Below are 23469 nucleotides of genomic sequence, written 5' to 3'. Positions count from 1 at the left end.
TTGAGACCAAATACTTTACCGTAGAGCATTGTGGGAGTCTGAGAAGCCACCAGCCTCCGGGTCCTTCACCACTGTCCAGTCAAACACCAACCCTGCCAAAGTGCTGAAAGTGTTGCCTACAAATCAATCGACCAGATTAAAACAAAAGTAGAGAACAAGCATAGCATCTTCCTGGAATATAAACCATGACTTATTTCTCTGGGAAATCTCTCTATTTTATCCCTACAAGAAGAACAACGAAGCACCCTTGAGTTTGCACAAACACCAAGCCATGAAACCAGTAATCCACACGGAATAAAAAGACATTTACAGTGATTTCACAATTATAAGCCACATAATTTTGACTAAAATTTTGCTCCCAAACCAGAAGTGCGGCTTACATTCAGGAGAGGCTAATATATGAAGAAATTTTGGAAATTTCCCAACCTGGAAGTCCGAGCCAGCAGTAGCCCCGGGCCGAGGCAGAGCCCGCCTGGCCCGGGGGGCACGGCAACAGCACCGGCCGGGCACACCCCTCTCCCTCTTCCCAGCGGCGCCAGCCGGGCATGCCCCTATCCCTCTTCCTGGCGGCGCCAGCCGGGCCCGCCCCTCTCCCTCTTCCTGGTGGCACCGGCCGGGCAAGTCCCTCTCCGTCTTCCTGGCAGCACCAGCCAGGCACGCCGCTTCCCTGCCTCCCGGCGGCAGTGGCGAGCGGGTCCGGGGCCGCTCCCTGACGGCCGCCCCAAGCAGGGCCGAGCCAGTAAACCCCGTGATCACGTGATTCTGTTACTAATTGGCAACTTTGTAAAAGTTGCACGTGGATCCTCACTGCGAACGAAAAGTGCGGCTAATAATCCGGTGCGGCTTATATACGGACAAAGAATGAAACGTTGCTGACACCCAGACCTGCGGCTTATAATCAGGTGCGGCTTGTAATCGTGAAATTACTGTACTTTTCATTGCTAACAAATCACCATACTTCACCTGGCATTCATGGTTTACACACACAGGTGGAATGGGCTCAGTAAATACCCAAAACAATTAATCCAACATTTTTCCAGCTGCTTGACACATTATTCCCTTGATCCCTTGCTCGGAGTGTTATGTGTACATGAAACTCAATTGCCTAAAGCACGTAACTGTCACCAGATCATGGCTCTTTTTCTGATGCTATGGACTACAAAAAGTAGAAGTTTTCTGCTCCTATTAAATAATAATGCATTCAGTCCAAATGCACTGACTCTTATGAGCCTAAAAAGTGCCTCCCAAAAGTGAGTGTTTGTGTAGTAATTAACAGGTTGAGCAACAGGTGGCTGGTCTCAAACATCACCTCTGAACTTCCTGTTGAATACCTGATTGGTAACAAGAACTTCCTTTTGCTACATTCTTTAGACTACCTCAGCTCAAAAGAAAAAAAGAAAAAAGAACTAACAACTTCACAGGGTATTAACCAGAAAATCTCCTTAGAATTCTTCAAATCATCAACTGTATGACAAATAAAGCCAGTGCATGTATCAGATAAAACTTTCATTATATATTTAATCTACTACAAACAGATCTCTTACCTTCTGAATCCAAAGCATGAATTTTGAGCTCCAGTGGTGAATCCTCAAGGTAGAGCTCTCTTGTTGTGGACACAACTTGAATACCATGAATTAAATCAACGATGGCATCACAGCGAAGCACTTGTCCAGTCACTTGAAGAGACATCAGAAAGAGCACAAGAAATCACAACACTGGATGTGCTCATCAAGAACAACCATAAGTCAAGATGCACCTCAAATTTAGCCAGTGACGCAAGACACTGACACTGAAGGAACTGAAACTTGGTCGTGACCTTGATGAAGAAACTCATGGTCAAATGGTGGATCAGAAAGCAAGTGAATCAATTCCCTTGCTCACTGAACTGCAGAACAGATCTGCAGAAACTCTGATTTCCATCTACACTGACAGGCTCAGGTGTTGTCTGGGAGAGCTTATGCAGAGTTGCTACAGTGCTCTCATGTCTCAGAGAAATTAATAACTTTATCCACAGACAATAAATCTCCATCAACTCCTTCAGTTAGCGACTGCACGGCATTTAACTGGCCATCTGGTTTTGCCTCTCTGTTACTATAAAAACTAACCAGGTATACTGTATGACAAACAGAAACTTCCAGCATTTTCAAATGCAAAGTATCTGAATTTGCATTAGTCATTTTTATTTATTAAATACTTTTTTATATTTCGGTCACCCCCTCTATTTGTGGATTTGGGGGTAGGGAGTTTAAGAATTACCTTTTTCCTGGGTAGATCATTAAAATAATTATCTGAGGCAGAGAAGCTAAAACCCACACCCACAGGAAGTCTAAAATGACTGTGCATAGGAACTGAAATGGATCTATGTGGGTCTAGATCTCTGCAAGGCTGCATGAGGAGGGTAGGATGCCCAGGAGCAGCGGAGGTTGGCTCAGACTCACGTGTATCCTCCGCGGAGATGATGGCAGTGAGGCGCATGGGCTGCGAGGAGCGCGCCTGGACCAGAGCTCTCTGCGAGCAGCGGCAGCCATCCTGCCCCAGCGGCTCGATGCTCGCCACCTCCGGCCGCGTGGAGGACCTGCGGGGTGCAGTAGGGTGCTGTCAGCACACAGCTCACTGCTCTGCCTTCACAGCCACACAAGCAATTCACCTGAGGCGTGCTGCAACTGACTTTGGGAAGAGCTGGATGTCAGCACCTCCTTGAGGACCCCAGCCAAGGCCAGCATGGGCTGAGGATGCAGCAAGCCCTGGCCAGAGGCAAGGCAGGCAAGCTCAGCGTTCTCTCCATCACGGCATCAAACAACCTGCCCTTAAACGCATGGAGCGGACCAGGGCATTACAGAGTGGAGCCCAGGTCTCCCTTCCAGAGTGCCAATAACGTCAAGAAAAAACAACAACAGAAGTTCAAGAGTTATTAAAAACCAAGCCTGTTGAAAGCAAATCTGAGATAGCAGCAATACACATCTGCAGGCTAACTGCAGAGCCAGTGCAATGATCCAGCATCAAAGCCCTTGCCAATCCCCCTGGACCACCAGCCTGTGCCAGAGCTAGTCCCAGTTGCTCCTCCCCAACCGCACTCACAGCCCGAAGCTGGGCAGGGACAGAACCCAGTGCCAAACAACCCTGCTGTGTGCCCGGGACCAGCTCACAACGGCCCTTTGAAGGACTAAAACAATGAAAGCAAGCACTGATGGGTGACAGTGCTGCTTGCAAATTGCTTCTCCGGATTATGAGAGCAGCTTCGATGAAAACGCTGTGCTATCTGGTAAATGCAATCTAAAGATGGGACTGGATCCCTCCTGGTAAAGATGGGGAAGCTGGACGGGTTTGGACTTTTTTTCTGAAGGATGTACAAAAATACCTACCTGGGATGGGGGGGGAATTCTCTAACCCAGCAAGGAGCAGGATGGGAGCTCCAAACAGCAATGCCACATATGCCTGAATCCCCAGAGAGAGGTTGCACTTCCTTCTCTTACTGGCACAACCAACAAATCCACACCAGCAAAAAACTAAGTTTCTCCTTAACTAAAACTGTATTTAAAGATAACACATCACACCACACTCAATTATCTGAGAGGTAACAGCTGCAGCGCAGGTGAGCATGGACCTCCGCTTCTAGCCACTGCAAAAAAACTGCAAATCCCCTTTTGAACCTTAAGCTCCCAACAGTACTTTGCTTACATAAGGAGTAGTTTTAGACGATTTTGAAACAACAGTACCAACTGCTGATCCAGAATTTCAAAATATTTTATCTGATCAAGGAAAAAAAAGCCCACAGCAGTATGCAATAGGCAATTTAAACACCAATTAGCAGCTTAAACCTGAAAATTGTTTGCTTATATCAATTGTATATACTTAAACAATGTACACAAATATATGCACATTTTTTATAGCAGGGTTTACACTGTTTCTAAAATAATATGCTTTTTCTCTATTAGTAGCACATGAAACGAAAATATTTTTTAGCTATTAAAAGTGAGTAATTAGTTATTTTCCTGTTGTTCTGTCATTCTCAGGAAACAGTTTTCCAACATTTAGCAGGTTTCTTTAAACAACATTAACATTCACAGCAAGTAAGGCTTTTTCCTGTACTTGGCTGGCTGTTTTTGAAGCTAAGCTTGTGCATTTGACTTAGTCTGCATGTAGATATTTTTTAAATAAGTAACATATGCAGGAAATTGACTTTTATTTAGTTCTTTACACTGCTTAATATTCTCTGCCATTAGATTTTTTGCTATTAATTTGACGGTTTTGCATCCCTGCAGTCTGGAATTGAATGTGTTTACAACACAACAGGGGTTTCACTGTGGTATGTATTTGTTCTTTTAATATCTGAATTGTAATACAAAACCACTGTGGTTTGCACTAATAGCAGTGCTGTAAAACTGAATCTAATTACCTGATACTTTTCCGACTAGAAAAAGAGAGGAACAAAGACAACAAAAATAAAATTTTAACTGTAAACTTACACACATTCCACAAATTTAAAGGAACTTTCAAGCTTTTACAGATAAGAGCAATAGAGAAAAAGCAATTAGACACTATTTGGCTTCTAGCAGTAGTTTAAGAGGCAGAGTATCAGCTGAATGTCTTTTTTTAATACAAATTTTACTCAAGTGGGCCTTTCTGAGGCTTGGTTTCCTATGGATTTATATTTAAAAACAATCTGCATGACTAGTGTTTTTTCCAGCAGAACATAGGAAGTATTTGATGACCCTTTGTCATTCAGCAATATCAAAAGCACATTCAAGCTACCTGGATGCAGAGCCAAGCAAAGGCAGACAGGCAAAGGCATTAATCAGCCAAACTGGGGATCACAGCTGAACTACTCTGCAACCACTACTGGGTCCTAGATGGGCAAGAGAAAGAAACTTCAGCTTTAAATGAGAAAAACTGCAATCTATATCCTCTGCCAACGACAGCAACTCTTCAGTAGTGTGTGACATTGAGAGCTGGGCTTGTCAGAGGGCAAAATTAGATCCTGAGAAGCCAGCAATGGGAAGCATTTCTGGCACTAGCTCTGGATCCCGTGCCAGCGCCTGTAAGAAACAGCAAGACAGGGAGCAAGCACTTGACAGAAGAGTGAGGAGAGAAAGCAAAAAAAGCTCACTAAAGTCCCCAATTCATATTTCCCTCAGAGTAAAATCCTACATACTGAGGAATGAATGGCACTGGCAGAGGCTGCCAGCCCTCTTGTCAATCTCTGTCTCATGCACAATTTCCATCCCCTCTACAGAAGGGAGACAGAGCCATGTGCCAAGATTGCATCCACACATCTACCCAAACCCAGGCCTGCATTCTTTATGGACTGTTCTGTAACACCGCATGTCAATCGCTCACTAGATTATACTTCATTTATTTATCAGTTGGTTCAAAGATCAGGCACCTATTCCTGTTTCTCTCCCTAGCAGTTCTGTTGATTATTATTGCTCTAGTGTTTCACACTGCTCTGCCAGCTTTTCAAACTGAACTCAGCTGAGTCAGCAAAAATCCACCTCAGTGCAGCTGTACCACAACTGTCAGTTGATCTGATCTTTCAGAATTTTGTCAGGTATTTTGGGCAGATAATGTAGTCAAAGGGAAACCGGGTAGTAAAAGTTTCCAAGAGTTTGGGAAGATTGGACTGACCAATACACTAGGAACGTTATATAGTCACTCTTGGGACTAAAAACTGAGCAAAAGTCTTAAACGTTTATTTCATGGGTGCTCAGCAATGAAAGTTGCTCAAAATCAACAAGTCTCTAATCCTTCTGTCTGCCTCAGCAGGCAGGTGATGCTCAGACTGCGACAAAGCTTTTTTCAACAGTAAACTTCTACTGACATTGACATATCAGCTAATAGAAATAACATTTCTTGTGCCTCCTGGGCTCTGTCAGAACACCTCTGCTACAGACTGCTCTGGTTCTGAGCCAATACTCTCAGGTAACACACACACCTGAGCCACAGCCAGCACAGCCACTCTCACTTTACCAACAAGGACACATCGAACCAACTCTGAGCTTGTGCTGGCACTTCCAAGAGCTGGCAGCCTTGCTGGGAAAGCACAGCCAAGTGAGCCCAGGAGAGTGAGAACATCGTGCTGCGTACTGCAATGACTTACAAGAGGGAAATGCAGAGCAGGTGAGAAGCTGAGGGGGAAAAACAAACATTATTTAAGATGTCACTTCATAATATGGAACAGTATCTCACACAAAACATTATTCAGTGAGAGTCAGGTTTTTTTAGAGCTGTGGTAAAACAGGTGATCCAGGACAAGACAACCCTCAGATCACCAGGGATGAGACTACTGGTCTTAGAGCAAAGCAACAGATGTCAGTGAACAAAACTACTGATACAGATTTTTGACAGCACACAAGCCACCACATACATCCCATGGAAAAGTAAAATCAATTTACAACAAAACCATGACAAAGTAAGGAGCTAGAAAATGAGCTTTGCCAGTCAACTACTGCGACAGCAGCACTGTGCATTGGGTTTGGGCTCTCTGGAAGTACCTGTGCATTTCACAGCTCCAACACCACTCGGCCACTGCATCTCTCCCTTCACCACTCTGCCACCAGCTCCTCTCCCATGGCAATCACCTCCATACAACTTCCTCAGTGAGGGCTTCAGTAGCACACACAAACCTTTCACTAAAGCGGCAATAAACTCCTCTTCATTTCCACCAGCTCTCACCATGTATCTCAATTCTACACTCCATGAAATAATGAAATATGTAAATATAGTTGTACACTGCAGATAATTTCTGCTACAAATACCCAGCCATGCTGTGTACCTTGGGGGGAAATGTTTTTTTTGTGTGTGTTCCCCTCCTCCCCTGAAAAATGTTATTATGGTATGACAAGTTTCAAGGAGAACATTCTGCTTCTGAATGCCTTCATTCTTTCAGGTGTAATTTCTGGATTAAGGTAATTAAAACACAAATACAGATGCAACATAAATGCTAAATATATCTGCACAGACTGTGTTTTATATCTGAAGATAGTATCACGTACAATATTCACAGATGGAAATACTGTGTGCTTTGAAAACAAAGCTTTTCCCAAAAACTAATTTTAACATAAAGGCAACCCAAACTCCAGAAGGCATAAGCATCTTGAAAATTAGAAAATACTTTAGAGTCATGCTTATAACTTTATCACTGCTCCCAATCTGCTGGGATGATGATAGAACTTGACCTTCTCCCTCTGAATCAGTGGAATTCTCAGACATCACTACAATCAGTTTGAAAATATCCTACTTCCAGAGGTAAACTTGAAGGCTGAAAGGGAAACTGGGAAAAAATAAGGTCACAACATGCTACAGATTTTCAGGAAATTGAACATTTGTCTTCGAATTCTGAATGTCTGAGATCAGTAATGCAGGCCTTCGAAAGGTGTCATCTGCTATCAGATGCTGCTGTACAACCACAACAGCTCTCATAGGCCACTTCTAACCCCACCATCTCTCATATTACATACTCCCAGTTCCCTCTCCAGACACAGAGGGCCTGAACCTGACCATTAACATTCAAATCCCTGCTTTCATGCATGCAAACACACCCGTCATTTCTCAAATGTGAGGAAGACTCACTCCTTCTACAGCCATTGCATTTGGTACTTGCTCAGTTCAACAGCCCCTCTCCAGTACCAGCTCCTTCTGACAGGAAGTACAGGAAACCTGTCAACAAGTGGCTGTGGTGCTGCTCCTCCAGATCCATTTCTTTATAAATCCCCCGGTTCCAGGCCTGCGGGGACAGGAGTGCAGAGGAAGAGAGCCCCAGATGCAATTGCTGCCTCTCCTCAGTCACACACCCACAGCTCCTGCTTCCTCTGGACGGTTTGCTGAGCACACATTGGGTTTTACAACCCACAGGCTGTAAACCCTTGCCAGGCCTTGCAAAAGCAGAAGTGAGTAAATGCCCATTTGCAATCCTGACACAGAAAATGATGGCACACAGAAGGTGAATGAGGTGTGGTTTCCTTAATTCTCAACCAAAATTCTCCTCTGAAGGGTAGAGGGAGAGGATGGAAAAGGATGTTGAAGCATGAGGGATATGAGTCATTGCACACCGGCAAACAGCACCAACAGAACATGCTCTGAAGTGCACAAAAATCACCTCCATTAGAGGTATGAACGTGGATCAAATCTGGCATTTCTCTGGAGAACGATCTTACATATTTTCATTTGTAGACTTCAGTGAGATTAGCAAAGATCTCCATGCTTCTGATAGCTGGATAGCACCTGGCATGTGCAGGAATGGCTGCAGCCAGCTCAACATCACCTAACAGCTCACTGGCAAACAGGAGAGTCTACACTTTCAGATTTTACTAGTGTTTTCATGAATTTTGGGTTTTAGCTTTATGCAATGTACTTTACCTCACAAACCAAATCCATTCAAAGACTCAGTAACCTTCAAACATTAGAATAAGAAAAGAGGAAAAAACCCACAGCTATAAGACTTTCACTAAATAGGTTCATTAAAAATTAAATTACATGACCACAAGCAGCTCATCCAGTAAGTTTCATTTCGTTTACATCTGGATAAAATTAATTACTGCTCTTCTGCATAAGCATCCTCAAATATGTAAATTGCCACAGACCAAAGGTTTGTACTCAGCCCAAAGATGAGAAATGTACACCAACGAAGCAAACAAACTTGCAGAACGAAAATATAACCCTTTAAGACGTATTTCAGTAACTGCCAGACACAAAACACTAACTGAAAACTGCTCCAGGCATCCATCTAGCACATATGGAAGTATCATCCTAAACACACCTCGTTCTGCTTCTTTTTCAGGTGGGTACTTCCTGCTCATTACTGATTAAGTTACCGTTTTGGAGCTCGAGAAAGGACAAGGAGTTGGCAACATTTGTTTAACATGAAGACTACTGTGAGCTTTCTAAATTTGCACACGCTGTGGGACTTGCCTTCAGTCCCACTGTTCAGCACTGCCCAGTCCTCCCCCATGTGCGCGGCAGGAAGGGAGGTCCCAGCCAGAAGTTCTTGGAGTACATCCCACGTGCTCAAGGCCGAGAAAACCGGGAGAGCTTTCACTTTTAAAACTTCACTGTCCCCAGGTGAAATATTAAGGGTGCTGTTACCTACACTAACAGCAGCAGTGAGAGGCCCCCGACTGAGTTACGACTCCTTTATGTCCATACCCTGAGCTCAAAGCTGTCAGGACCTTCATCACTGACTACACAAGAGCAGGGGCATTTCCCCAGCAGCAGCATTCCGGGGCCATCCCCGCACAGTGGGGCTGTGGCGGTGTGCGGGGGTGCACTACGGGAGTGCGCGGCACCAGGGTGGGCACACAGGGGAGTGAGCAGGCAGAGCGGGCACGGTACGTGAGAAGCTGGTGGAATGCGCGTGTAGCGTACCGAGAGAAGCAGCTGGGGGCGTGGGGTGCAAGGAGAAGCAGGTGGACGTGTGGGGTGCGTAGCTGGGTGCATACGGGGTATGAGGCACATGTCGGGCACGGAGCCAGGGCGGGAAGCTTCCTTTACAAGCAGGGACCTTCTGCTCAGGGCCCGGCCTGAGACATTGTCCCTCTCCAGCGAGTTTAACCCCCACTGCACAAAATAAACAACCTTTCCCCTTAACTATTATCTCCGTGTCTGCTCCCGCACGGCTCGGCCGCCCACACCCCACCGCAGCGACGTGAAAGCGGTAAGAGAGGGCCCGGCTGCCTCGGAGCCGTCAGGCCCCGCCGCGGGCCGAGGAGCCGCCGCAGGTGCCGGCAGGGGGGACAAAGGGCGGCGGCACCTACACTCACCATCGGTAGCAGCCCTCGCTGGCCTCTAGCGTAAAGTTGACGCGGGTGCCGCGGGTGAATGGGAGCAGCACCTTGGGGGTGTTGAGCTTGGAGGAGGCGGCGAGGTGCAGGAGGATGAGGAGAGGCAGCGCTCCGGGCGCAGGGGGAGCCATGCTGCGCGCGGGCGGGCCCGTGCGGGGCGCGAAAGGGCGGTGGGAGCCGCGCTGGGGCCGGGGCCGGGGCCGGGCCTGGGGCCGCGGCAGGGCAGGGCAGGGCAGCAGAGGGCAGGACAGCCCGGGGGCAGGACCTCCCTCCGCCCCCCGGGGCCGCACCGCCCTCCCTCGGGGAACTCCAGCGGCGCCAACAGCGAGGCGCTGGCTGTTTGAAAAACCGTCTTTTGTCCGAGCTGTTAACCCCGAGCCCTTCATTGGAGTCGTGCTCCAGACCCTTCCCCGCTCAGGCTCCAGCACCTCAGTGTCTGGTATGTCGTGGGGTACCAAAACTGAACACAGGATTCGAAGCGTGGCTTCCCCCGAGCCCAGCACATGGGGACGGTCACTGCCCTGGTCCTGCTGCCGCAGCAGTGCTGGAACAAACCAGGTGCCATTCCTGGCTCCCTTCATGTTCCCCAGGTACACTGGTGCTAACAACTATGCTAAGCTACAGTTCATTCATTTTCATAGCACCTCAGAAGGGTTTGGATTGGAAGGGACCTTAAATCACCGACTAGCCACCCCTGCCGTGGCCAGGGACACCTCCCACTGTCCCAGGCTGCTCCAAGCCCCAATGTCCAGCGTGGCCTTGGACACTAACAGGGATCCAGGGGCAGCCACAGCTGCTCTGGGCACCCTGTGCCAGGGCCTGCCCACCCTCCCAGGGAAGAACTCCTTTTTAATACCTAATCTCAAACACCTCTCTTTCACTTTGAAGCCATTCTCCCTTTTCCTATCACCGCAGATCCTTGTAAATAATCTCTCCCCATCTTTTATGTCAGCCCCTTAAGGTACTGAAAGGCCACAATTAGGTCACCCCAAAGCTTCTCCAGACTGGAAAATTCCAGTTGTGCCAGCCTTTCCTTGTATGAGAGATATTCCACGTGTGGAAGATCTGCCTATCCATGGTACATGCACGTATCAGGAGAATGGATTTGAGGAAGGACGCAAACGTCTTGGAGTAAAGATTGTTAAATCCTGCCCAGAAGATCCGCTGCTGTCCAGGGACACCACCTAAGAGTTTACCCAGGTCTAATTTAGGTGATATTACAAAGTTATCGTCATTTATTCTAAATAAGTAAAGATATACAGGGCATTTTCTTTATCTAGGAGCACTTTTTGCACTATTTATTCAGCTCGTGTTTTATTTATCAGTACCTCAGCAATACTGTTCCACTTTCTATCCCAGAGGAATGTGTGCTGCTGGACAGTTCACTTCTCCCTGCAGCTTCTCTGTGTGTATTACTCATTTTCTGATTGCACATCATGAAATTTTGTGGTCTTATTTAGAGAAGAGCTGAACTGTGCTGCTGCAATTTTAAGTCAATAGGAGCTGGGACTAGAAAGATATGTGATGTTAAAGGTGTTGGCAGATCAAGCCTTTGCACTTTAAACTGCTCCCCAAAATACTGAGGGTTGTTTATTTTCTTTACTTTTCTTCTCAGGGAAGTTGGAACCTTTCTTTGTAGGCATGTTAGGAAGGTTAGTTCAGTAAAGACTAGGATATTAGGGAGGAATGTGATAAAATTGCCCATGACTAAATAGCATAATGTGTTTACAGTTAGTACAATTACATCTGAGTAAGTACGAGGTAGATAGTGAGTCTCTTGCATCCTGTGTTGTGAATGAGTTGAGGAAATGTCTGAATCCCAGTACTTCCTAGCTTTAAAAGCAGGGTGTGCAATGTCAGAACTTAGTTCCTTTCCCTCATCAGCAGTGGTGGTGATGAGTATTCAATGTGAGAACAGTAATCTTCCAGTAACGAATACTTCTTAGACTGAGTTATTTTCGCAAGGACCAGCAAGGTGCAATTAGGACCTTAAAGCTTATTGATGAAACATGACAGTGAAGCACTGCAAGTAAACATCCACCACATCTTTCAGAACATACTGAGCAATTTTAAGAGCACAGTAAGGCAGGAGACAGTGATGAGCAAATCTGCAGTTTGCATTATACAGTAAGATTACAAAGTGAATTTTGTACTCACTTGAATTGGAAGTCATGCATTGCAGCACTGTGCTAGCATTTCTTTTGGCCAGAGGAGGGCGAGCTGGGAGGCAGCCAGTGCAGTGTGTGCTCTGTGAGGAGTCCCTGACATGGGGTAGGAGTCACTAAAACATCAGGGGCTGCCTTAGCAGCGTTGCTGCACTGCTCCGCTTTCCCTGTCCACGCTGCTTTGAGATCCACAGGAGTCAGCACATCCCTCCTCCCAGGACAGACAAACACCTCCTCTCAGGGTTACCTGGTGTGCTGGAGAACTGGAACAGGATACACACACCAGGAATCTGAGGGACTTTTACAGACATATCAGTGTACGCCCCAGTAAGTCTGATAAAGAACACAAATGGAAATGTCTTGGTCACCAAGAACGTGATTACAGAGCGACAGAGGGAGTGCTTTAATCAGCTGCTTAAGGAGGGAGATAGACAAACAATAAATGGTCGCTCCCTGAGAAGTTGAGCCTTTTGTGGAAGAGTTTGAAGAGATTTTAGAGGCAATCAAAATATATGCAATAAATAACAAAGCACCAGGTGCTGATAATGTTTCTACTGGAATATGAAAATAAAAAGGGGAGAATTACTGAAAGATTTTACAAACTAACTTGGTCTGAAGACCTGAAAGCACTGCCAAGGAACCAAAGAGACACGTACTTGGATCAAATCTTTTAAATCCATCAATTTCTGGGGGAAATATATTTTTCATAAAGCTAGAAAAAAGTCTATCAATATCTTATGAGGTGATCTATTGGCAGTGAAATACTTTTAAATCCTTGTTCAAGAAAAAGAAGTATTTGAATGGCACAGCGATGAAGGACCATCTGAACAAGAAACACCTGGCTTCATTTTCAGGCATTTCATATTTTTAAATGTCGGAGTAATTTAAAATATTTTAAACACTCTTCTTTGAAAAAAAAGACATCCCCCCAAGAGAACCCAAAACCAAACAACAAAACCAACTCTGAATAAATGCAACTTAGAAGGTGAAACTTCACCAAAATGCTAAGGCAAGGAGATGTGGAGGGTTATTTTTAAAGTGTACGGGGTGAGGCTGACTCAAACCAGCTCCAGTCCTAACCCCTGCAAGTATCTCTGTAGTTGTGTGTTAACAGTGTAGGGCCAGCTCTGAGAAGCTTCAGCAGCTGAATGCATTATCTACAATTTACTTTTAAAAACTGTTTCATTAAGCTGTAAGAATCAGGGCTCACCCAGTAGAATGATGAAAAACATTCTTCATTATCATTCACACTCCCGAACCTCTCAAATAAAATAATATTTGATTTAAAGGCTGAAGGAAGGCTGACAAGCACTAGTAATATATTTAATTAAATGCCTACTCCTGTAGGGATGCAGCTCTGGTTGGGAAGAAATGGGGAGTTGCCTACACCACACTGAGAAGGAGATGAAAAGGGCAGGTCAATAGACTTGACAAAGAAGGTGGAATAGTAACTTTAGAGCAGAATAGCAGTGATGGGCCTCTGTTTTGACTGATGCTGTGTTTACGCTGCAGAGCAGAACAGGATCCTGCAAACACCACTGGGAAAGATGGTCAGCTTCCGTCCTCCCTGTCAGGCTGCTGCTCCCCTTGTCTGTCTTACCTATCACTGAGCTCAAAGTATGAATATAATGTATGAATATTAAATATATATGTAGGTAATACATGTATTTCCCAACTGAGCAGCTCAATGACTTTCATTGCTGGGCTTTTTTCTGCCTAATTTGCTTCCTGGTTCCACCCCCACAGCCACATAGCCTTGCAAAGTATATCGACCAAAGGAACTTCAGTCAAAGAAAATAGGAAAAGTATCCAATATATTAAAAGGTACCTTCAAAAAACAGCAGCAGAGGAACAACTCTTCAGCCAGTGTCCCTTACCGCCAGCAAAAGACTCAGAGAAACCCGGAATGGCTTGGGTTGGGAGAGATCGTCAAGCCTATCCCATCTCCCCCCCACCACCAATGACAGGGACACCTCCCAGTATCCCAGGCTGCCCCGAGCCCCGTGTAGCCTGGCATCGATCTGCCTCCAGGAGCGCATGGAGAGCCTCTGCATCAGGGTCGCATTCTTGCTCAGCTGCTCCTGCTGCCTACAGAAACTGAGCTGGAAGAGGAGGTATTACACTGCATTACTTCACAATTGAAGACTTACAGAGTACAGAAACAGTCCTTTTTCAGTTATTTCTTTATAACTTTCCCCACCAGTAATCACGTTCAATTTACTGTATTAGACTTTTGTATCTTCATACACCTATGGAAGATTTTATGAGAGCACCCTCTCAGCCTTACTACTGCTTTCTACAGGGGTAATGATGGATTGACAGCAACTATAAAACTGAACATTTTTGGTTATCCTGCCAGGATTTTCCTTTCAAGGTGTTAGGCCAAATTCAGAAAATGTCCAAAATTAAGGCAGACAGTTACTGCTGTCAAGGAAGGAATATTTAAAATTGGGCAAGATTGAGTCCCTTCAGGTTACTGAGACAAGAGCACTTGTGTTTAGAAAATGGGTAAAATAAGAGCCAAGCCTGCCTTTCTTTGCACAGCCTCATCTGCCAGCAATGCTGCCGGGAGGTTTCCAGTGTGTACCAGGTTACAAATGCGTCCCCACTAAGAAATACAGCTCTTTAGATCCCCGTTCCTATCGGATAAATCCATTCGATATGCAAGACTTTCCCAGATGGTATGAAACCTCAAGACCTCACTAATTTATGCAGGATGAGTCTGATAACATTGAGATTAAGAAATAGCAGCATCAGATAAAAATAAACGTGTTTCACTTCAGAGTTTATCTACCTTTCTAATGTAAATTTATGGTTATTAAAGGAAGTTATTTATAGGTGTCTTTTCAAGCTGTTACATAACAGTGCTTCTGCCCTGTGCCTTTGTACACAGATAGAAATCACATTAATGAGCTATTCAGCCAACAACTCAATGAATGCAGGAGTGAGGAGAATTCACAAGACGAGACAAGTAACAAACAAAAATCCCAACCTTTGTTTCTGCTTTAAATACATCAGGGAAATTTTGCAGAACACAGAAGTCTTAAATCTTGAAAATAATGAATACAGTATATGAGCAGGCATGTGAATACGTTTAATGACTTAGTTAATAGTACTAACAAAAGTGAATTTGGTCTTTTCAAGGTTACTTGGTTGCAAATTATGTACACCTCACAAATCTTAAGTAGGCAGTCAAGTACAATAATTCTGAGTCTTTTTAAGCATTAGCACTCTTCTGAATTGATTTGCTGTTTTTTATGCATTAAACAACAACATGACACAGCGTATAAAAAAATCCCAGCATCTTTTCTACTTTTCCCATTCTCTTAATGTAGAAATCTTCTGATCTCATTTATCTCAGCACTGGCAGTGATCTAGAGGGTTCTGTACCTAAACAACAAAGATCTCAGACTTCTTCATCTATAAAGACACTAGAAAGTATGCATTCCAGCTGTAAAATAGCATTTCTTCATTTAAAATAATTATTTTCCAATTCTAATATATACAAAAGTACTAAAAATTCAACTCTTCCCGCCAACCTTCAAGTAACCTAAATTCTGTTACGTGCACAGTGAGTCCTTCAAAGAAAGCATCACTTCCAGCAGTAGAATGTCAGTGGAAAAGCAGGAGGTGCTGCAATATACCACAGAATGTAACAGATCATGTACACACTGCACTCAGGTGCCCTGATTTCTATTTTGTCTCCTAAAATCCTTTCAGGGTCACTTTTCCAGGTAAGCCACCTACCAATCAAGTTACAGTAATTTCACGACCATGAGGTGCACCGGACTATAAGGCGCACCCCCCCGGGAGTTGGCAAATTTCGCAACTTTGTTGATCAGATAAGGTGCACCAGACTATAAGGCGCACTTTTTTTTTGCAGTGAGGAGCCACGCGGCGTGCAACAAAGTAACGAATTACTGGCAGGTGCTCAATTTGCAAACATTTTTCAAAGATTGGTGTAGCCTTTAAACGCAGCCCCAGGCGCCCTCCCCGTGCAGCAGGCCCCAGCACACCCGCCCACCCCCAGCGCTGGCTGGCACGGCTCCCGGCTCCCACCGTGCGGCCGCGCTGCGTCCTGGCTTCTCCCCGGCTGGCAGCAGTGGCGCTTGTCACCGCTTTCCCACAGCAGTGGCGGCAGCCGCGCCGCTTCTCCCTGCTTTCCCGCAGCGGTGGTGGCAGCCGTGCTGCTTCTCCCCACTTCCCTGCCACTTCTTGCAGCTTTCCTGCGGCACTGGCGGCGGCCGCATCGCTTGTCACTGCTTTGCCGCGGCCACAGGGGCTGCACTGCCGCCGCTTTTCGGCAGCCGCAGGGGCTTGGCTGGCACCACTTTTCGGTGGCCGCAGGGGCCGCGCCGCCGCCACCGCCGCTTTCCCATGGCCACCTGGGCCGCGCTGCTGCTGCTCCAATGCCGCTGCCGGGAGGGCTCTGCTCGCGGCTGTTGCGGGCTCGCACTTCTCGTTCCCCCCGTGCCCGGGCCAGTGCTGGCACCGCCCAGCTTCTTGTTCCCCCTGAGCCCAGGGCGGTGCCGCCCGGCTTCTTGTTCCACCCGTGCCCGGGCCGGGGCCGGCGGCAGCTCCCTCCCTCCCCTCACGGCTCCTGCCGGCCGTGGCCGCCCGCTCCCGCCCCCTCCTCGCGACTCGGCGCTCCCGCGGCACTGCCCCCCCATTGCAGCTCACACTTCTGGTTTGGCAAATGTCGCAACTTTGTACACCATATAAGGCACACTGGACTATAAGGCGCACTTCTGGGTTTGGGGGAAGAATTTAGTCAAAAGGGTGCGCCTTTTAGTCGTGAAATTATTGTACTGTGGGGAATGGAATATTCAACACTGAAAAATTAGATTAATTTATGGAGCAAAAAAGTTGTCTTTGATGTGAATTTGCAACTGCAGATTTGTATCAAATAAGAAGGTTAAATACAATGTCCCTGAGACAAATTCATTGCAGATAGTGAGGCACAGGATGGTGATTTCAAAGGTCATTTTGTAAACTCTTCTAACCTGCGTAAAGGAATTTGCTTCGATAGAACTCATTGAAAACTTCAGTAAAACATGGCAGACTTCCCAAAGAACTTTTCTGGCTTTCTATTGAAAGGCCTATTAGTTTATTAACAGGTTTAGTTTAATAAATTTTTAATTAAATGCATGATTACACCTGCACACTTTATGTGAAGATTAGTGCTAAGAAAATCTGGTCTCTCAAAATGTTCATGCATGAAGGAGGTTCACTTCAAGAGCATGTGAATATTCATTAACATTTTTTGTATTCTTCTACCTCTTCATTGAGACAAAGTTCAAACAAGATGATTTGTACTTGGAAGACACTAATTAGAATTTTTAAAGCTGTTGTATAAATTACACTTTTTAGATGTTGAAGTGTTGTAGTTACAGGAATAATTCTAGACTTTCTTCTGAAGTTTATAACACATCTAATTTTTAATACATCGTTTTTTATAACAATGGCAGAACACTAAGAAACTGCCCTTTTTTTATACGGCTTGGTGATATTTGTTCCAAATACATTTTTTGCTTTCAGAAAAGTCCACTACAGATACTATACCAAAGTGTCAGAGAAATGCAGGTATTTTTCTGATATCCCCAAAACTCTAAGTGACTTTGACAAGGCAGCATGTCCTGCCAGCATGATTACAGCTATAACAGTCACCAATTTGGTTCATCTTGTTCATCTTTGACTTCAGGCTTGATTAGCTATAAATGCTTACCTTTTCCCCTCGGGATCAAATACCTAAACAAGCTTTGATGTTCCAAGGATAATCTAGCCAAGGCACTTTTAGCAATGTCATGGGGGGAAAATGCTTAAGGTGCTGTTTTATAGTTCAGTAATTCCATAAACAGCAAAGGAAACAGGAATACTGAGGTGATTTTCCCCCTTTTTTTAATTGGATTTGGTTTTTTTCCTCACGTAGCCTGTTTTTTCCCAAGACCTGTAATTAGATTCAGTGAAAATCACAGGTACTTGCACTTGCAAAGTTTTGGAAGGGATTTTGGTTTGGTTTTTTCTTCAGCTTAAGAGTAAATCACAAGTCATCCTGATTTTCCCTGTGTCAACACTGTTGTTCTCATGCAAAGAGTTTAGAGATTCATTAGGCTGTCAGTTTTCAATTCAGTAGGAGGTTAATATTAGTATGTCCTAAGGATCTGAACTGTAGTTAGCATTTAATACACTCATTCATTATCCAGAAAGGCAGAAATGAGGTGTAGAACAGAAAAATGAGGTCAGCAGGATTTGTAGATGACAAAATTATTTATCTTCCTAAGAGAAGGCTGTGATGAACTTCATGGGAACAGAACTAGGCAAATTGGCAGCATAATGGTTGGTGAAACTCAGACATTGACAAACGCACGGGAGAGCACAGGAGATTGGCAAATCTGAACTGCCTGTACCCAGGGCCCTGTTCTGACCTCTCACTAACTGCTAAGGGAAAAAGAACACTCAGCACAAATACAGACTCTTCTCAAGGCCCAGCAGCACTCAAAAGCTAAATAAGGTGGTGGAATACAAAAAGGAATAGTCTAGAAAAGACCCAAATACAGTGGGAAACATTAATTCCTGTTTTCCTTTGAACTTCACACTAAGCCGGGGTCATTCCCATTCACCTGAGATCTATCATAAGAGAGGGCCATGTCTCTAACAATTCCTAAATGCATTGTTAGGTATATTTTGTTGCTGAGGCAGGAAGCTGGAAGCCCATTGTCACAACTCATGCTGGCCTATGTGGAACCTGTGAAGGTCATTTGCCTCCCTTTACTCTCCATTCTGGAGATCAATGCATGCAGTGAATATTGGAGGACTGTTCTCGGCCACAGAAGAGCTGCTCCCCACAAGATGTCATCAGTTGGCTTCTATTTCTGTGTGATCTCCCTGAGCACATCAACATCCATCTGCCATTTTATTTCTCCTCACCAGCCACAGCTTGGCCACACCAGGTTTTACATTATTTAGGAATGTTTCCTCTTGGGATCCTGGGAACGTATGGGTTCTCCTTTCTGCCTCATCTGCCTTTCTCATTGGTTGTGGGTCCTTGTGAGTAAGTTCTCACCCTCAGATCAGTTCTCTGCATAGCACTACCAAGTCAATAAAGAGACAGGAGGATCCCCTCAGAAGTTCATGAGCACCTTCCATGCTGCACCGGGAGCCAGGCTCACTCACACTGGAAGCACAGGAATCCTAGAGGACTAAAGATTTTTGTCAGACAAACTGTGCTCCAGCAGTAAACTGCAATTTGAACTTTTTCTCAGTGGAAGTGTGCCAAACAGTTCTTTACAGTTCTGGTAGTAACCCAGACCCACAACCACAGAGCAGTGTTTTCAACAGATTTTCATGCCATTTGTACATTTTTTCTCATTTTAGTTTACTTTTAGTCTAGAATGTCAATTTTTTTCTCCTATTAGAGGTTTGTGAAAGAGTTGTGTGAAACACAGGAAAAAATATAGAAGATTCTCCATATAGCCCAATATTGGCTAATTTTACAATCACAGAGTTCTACTTAAAATTTGTAAATCTATCAAGCACCTCAGACTGTAAGAGCCCCCAAAGTGCCATTCTGATTTATTAACTAGGTATCTGATATAATTCATAGAAAGAGGAAAAAAGCTTCAAAGCAATTCTGCACCATGCAGTTTCTTTTTGTGAATTATTCTCCCCATATCTTTTTATGTAATAGTGTAAATTAATTACAAGAATGCCAATTTAAGCTCTGTGTTCATCAAATGAAATTACAAAGAGATTCCCAGGACTACACTGTATTAAAGCTTACATTTTCAGAAATATTTAAGTTGATGAGAAATTATTTTTTCCTTATTAGTTCTCATTTCACAAACAGAATCTTCTTTGCTCCTAACTAGCTGCTATAACAGCTTTGAGTCTTTAATTGTTGCTAATTATTGACTAAAGATTTGTTATTATTGGAAAGTTGCAGCCTTTTGGCTCTAACTAATGAATAGGATGGAGCAAAGAAAAAAGGTACTGAATTATTCACTAACATTTGGTTTAATTACAATCAAGTGATGCTCTCTGAATTGGAAGGCACTTGGTGAAAAGCAGAAGAAAAATGAGATTTTTCTGTATAAATAACAAATAGCCCTGTTTTTTAAGTTTAAACACCGAATTAAAAACCAACCAAAAAAGAAAAAATCACGCCCTACACTATCCATTCTAGAGCTTTGCAATAAGATGTCTGAATATATTGTCCAGTTTGTTGTGAGCTCAGAACACATTCTATTTGACTCTTCTGGAGTTCTCTTTCAGATCTGATGTTGCATCTGCTTGGCTTTAGGGACTGTAATTCTATTCCACTAAAAAAATTACACTGAAAACTCCATAAAAGGTTTTTCCTTCCAGCTTATGCCTGATTTTCTTCATGCAGTGAACAAAACAGATGAATTATACTGCAGAACAATATTTGCAAAAAACCATATTTGCTTCACAATTCAAATAGGTAGTAGTATCTCAGCCCCTTGACTATGCTCCTTTTAAAATCCTAGATGTTCTTATAAAGGACATATTTTAATTAAAAAATCAATTTGGTAGGGCGTAAGATACTCCTTCAGTGCAAAGATCAGCTGTAAGTATCTAAAAATTTTATTAACTTTCTAAATTCTTTTTAAATTCATCTTTCCAATTGCAGGTGCTCTGCTCCTCAGCACGCATGCACGCCTTATCCTTGGACACTGCACGGCCTCCAAACGCTCAGAGTAAAATTGCATCTTTTGCTGTAAATTCATCCAGATTTGTAAGATCAGTGTATCTGAAGTAGATGCATGGCCTAGAGTTCACATAAGCCTGCATCAGCTTGAATCTTAAACAGTAAAATTTGGCATTTTGGAAATAGTGTCCTGAATCCTGCTGCTGCTGCAGAGGTCAAATTAATGTATGTGCTGCTATGGCCAAACGTCCCCTATCCCTGCCTGCACTCCTGGCAGCAGTTAGCTCTGCCAGAGCACTCCAGGAAGAGGCAAAGAGCAAGGATAGTGAAACCCCAAGCATATTGTACTGCCAGGAGACAGCCTCAATCTCCGTAAATGTGCTTTCAAACCCAGCCAGGGTTAACTTGCAACCCCCCCATTTCAGGAGCGAGTCATTTGCTAGGCACGTTGTTCCTGATGATCTGTGACTTCAGGTATCTGTCAGTTTATCTCAAATCCAAAGCATGCAGGGCAGGAGCTGCCGAAACCCCCGCCTTCCCAAAAGCGTCTCTGCCACGAGAAGGGATAGCTCAGGGCACGCCACACACTCACACACCGTGTTGTATATTCTGAGGGTCAACAAAATTAACAATGACAAGAGGGGCTCTTTGTGGGGTATTCCTGTGAGAATTTAGCAACCAGACACAGACTGGAGCCAAGGACAAAGAACGAAGAACAATCGAGGTATACAAACTGGCTAGCCGAAGGTGGAGTAACAGAACTGAGGGCCAATGGGCTGAGGGAGCGAGGGCGGAGCAGAGGCAGGACCGAGGGGAACAACCAAATGGGATTCAGGAGAGGAGTGGCTAAGAACATGGGGCGAATGTAGGGAAGCTAGGAGCAGGGAACATTCTAGAAGTGGGGAGGAGATTGGGGATGCCGTAACTGGGTAATTAGCATGGAAAAGTGGAGAACTGTGGGAGAACAGCACTGTAACCTTTAGAGGGGTGCTTTTTCCCAAGGCCTCTGGACCATAGCTGCACGATACTGGCATCACACTAAATGAATGGAACATTTACAGTGGAATAAAAGTAATCTGTGACGACTGATGTCATGCCTCTGGCCTTCAACTGAAATACACTTGAAACTGTGAAGAAGGTGCCTCCCCAAAGGCATCGTTGTCTTGGCAATTTAAACAAATGAAGCATACTGCAAGTATTCAGATGGGATTATATGAAAGTGGCTTCCAATTTGGGTTAATCTCGAAGAGGGAAATACTGGATTTTATCTCCATATAAATCTGTTCAGAAGAAAAAAATAACCCAGAATACTATTTAAGGTGCTTTCTTTTTCACCAAATGCCACTGTTCAGTCATGCAAATATTCAAATAAACCAGTAACAGCTTGTCAGAGGATAGGCTACTAGAAAACACAGTTTGTTTTCTCCTCATTATTCAAGACTGTGCCCTGAAACATTATCTACTGCATGTAATTCAAACCATGGTCTGTTAAGAATAATTGACTTCTTTTTCTGTCACATTCACCCATCCAAGCCCCGCCACTAATGAACAGATCTCAACATTTCTACAAGCCAGAAAATTTCTAGTGTGATGGTGGACACTGAGGATGTGGGCGAGGATCAGCAGTTTATTATCCCACAGTACAACTTCTTACACTTTTTCTCTATATCACACACGAAACGCAGACTTCTTTTGCATTATCATTAGCTAACAAACTATGTGCACGTGCCTTCAACTCTTGCAATTGGTTATAAATTTCTGTTTCTTGTTGTAAATGTCAACACAGACCAGAATTATATGCTTATTCTCCCTTAAAGTTGTTTACCTGTCTTGTTCCAGGACACAGCTGTAACTCATCAAGGTGAAAGCTGCCTGCAGCCCCATTCCTATTCTCCTACAGTCCCCGCTTTTTGCTCTTCAAGTACAAATGCCATATTTACAATCTTCTGCAGGGACCTTTGCAGACACAATAACAAACACGGTACAAGCACCTCCTGTGTAGTTTCCATTAATTCAAGAATGTGTTTATGAATTGATTTTGATTCATCTTTTAAATTCATACAACACATACTATCAAGATCTTCGTACCCATGGTCATGGGATAATAACAAAAACCAATAGCTGCACGGTTTCGTAAAGTAGTGTGGCAAATGCTATCTGCATCAGTGGCCAGTGCAAAAAAGAAGCTAGCAGCTATGCATTCTGTTACGTTCCCTAAATGGATGTCATCGCAATAATCCACTGATAATATGTTCAGTGCTCTCTGCAATCTACGGTGTGTAGTGTGGTTTTACAATGAGTGGCATATCGGGCGTCACCATACCTAACTGTCCAATGGTGCAAGGCCCCCCTACTCTTCTACTGGGGATTCCTGGCCATGCACAGTCTCTACAAAGCAAAACCAAATCTTTAGGCAATGATCTGAATTTTGCCAAGCCATATGCTGGCTTGCTTTGATAGCTACCTAACTGCTGACACCAAGCAGTGTAATTTTGAGAAACAGAACTGCTGGGTGTAGTATTTCAGCTGGGTGTAGTATATATGTTTCCAGTGCCACCTTGTTTGGTTTAGTGCATGCAATAGGATCACCCAAACTTTCTTGCTATTCCAGGGAGTCAGGCGAGCCATGGCCAGGTCTGTTGCTCTGAGGTGTGTCATCCAACACAGGCCGAGCACAACAAGCAGGTACCCACCAAACTCTGGCATTTACGTCCTAAGGTGACAAGATCCCATGGGCCCTCCTAGGCTCATGTTTGCACATTGCGAACCCAGACTGGAGCTGGACCACAGGTCCCGTCACTTAGTGACTGTAACAATAAAAAATGCTTTAGAATAACAGGCATTGTTAGGGAGGGAGGAA

At 44.4% G+C, this 23469-nt stretch overlaps 1 protein-coding gene across 2 annotated transcripts in view; it reads right to left on the bottom strand.

Annotated features, from left to right (window-relative positions):
• NUP210 (nucleoporin 210) overlaps window positions 1–9951 on the bottom strand; it is a 50143-nt gene extending 40192 nt beyond the window's left edge. For both annotated transcript variants that reach the window (XR_004419273.1, XM_033071437.1), the window contains exons 1-4: window positions 9756–9951; window positions 2439–2575; window positions 1545–1676; window positions 20–116 (exon numbers count right to left, since the gene is read on the bottom strand). Coding sequence is in view for 1 of the 2 variants with exons in the window: in XM_033071437.1 (XP_032927328.1) it covers window positions 20–116; window positions 1545–1676; window positions 2439–2575; window positions 9756–9907 (518 nt within the window). In the remaining variant the exon portion in view is untranslated. The remainder of the gene's footprint in view (window positions 1–19; window positions 117–1544; window positions 1677–2438; window positions 2576–9755) is intronic.
• Window positions 9952–23469: the final 13518 nt, after the last annotated feature.

The sequence above is a fragment of the Catharus ustulatus genome, chromosome 13 (genome assembly GCF_009819885.2).
Source record: "Catharus ustulatus isolate bCatUst1 chromosome 13, bCatUst1.pri.v2, whole genome shotgun sequence".
Lineage (NCBI taxonomy): Eukaryota > Metazoa > Chordata > Aves > Passeriformes > Turdidae > Catharus > Catharus ustulatus.
Note: the sequence above shows the minus strand (reverse complement) of the source record. Positions and strands in the feature narration are given on the sequence as shown.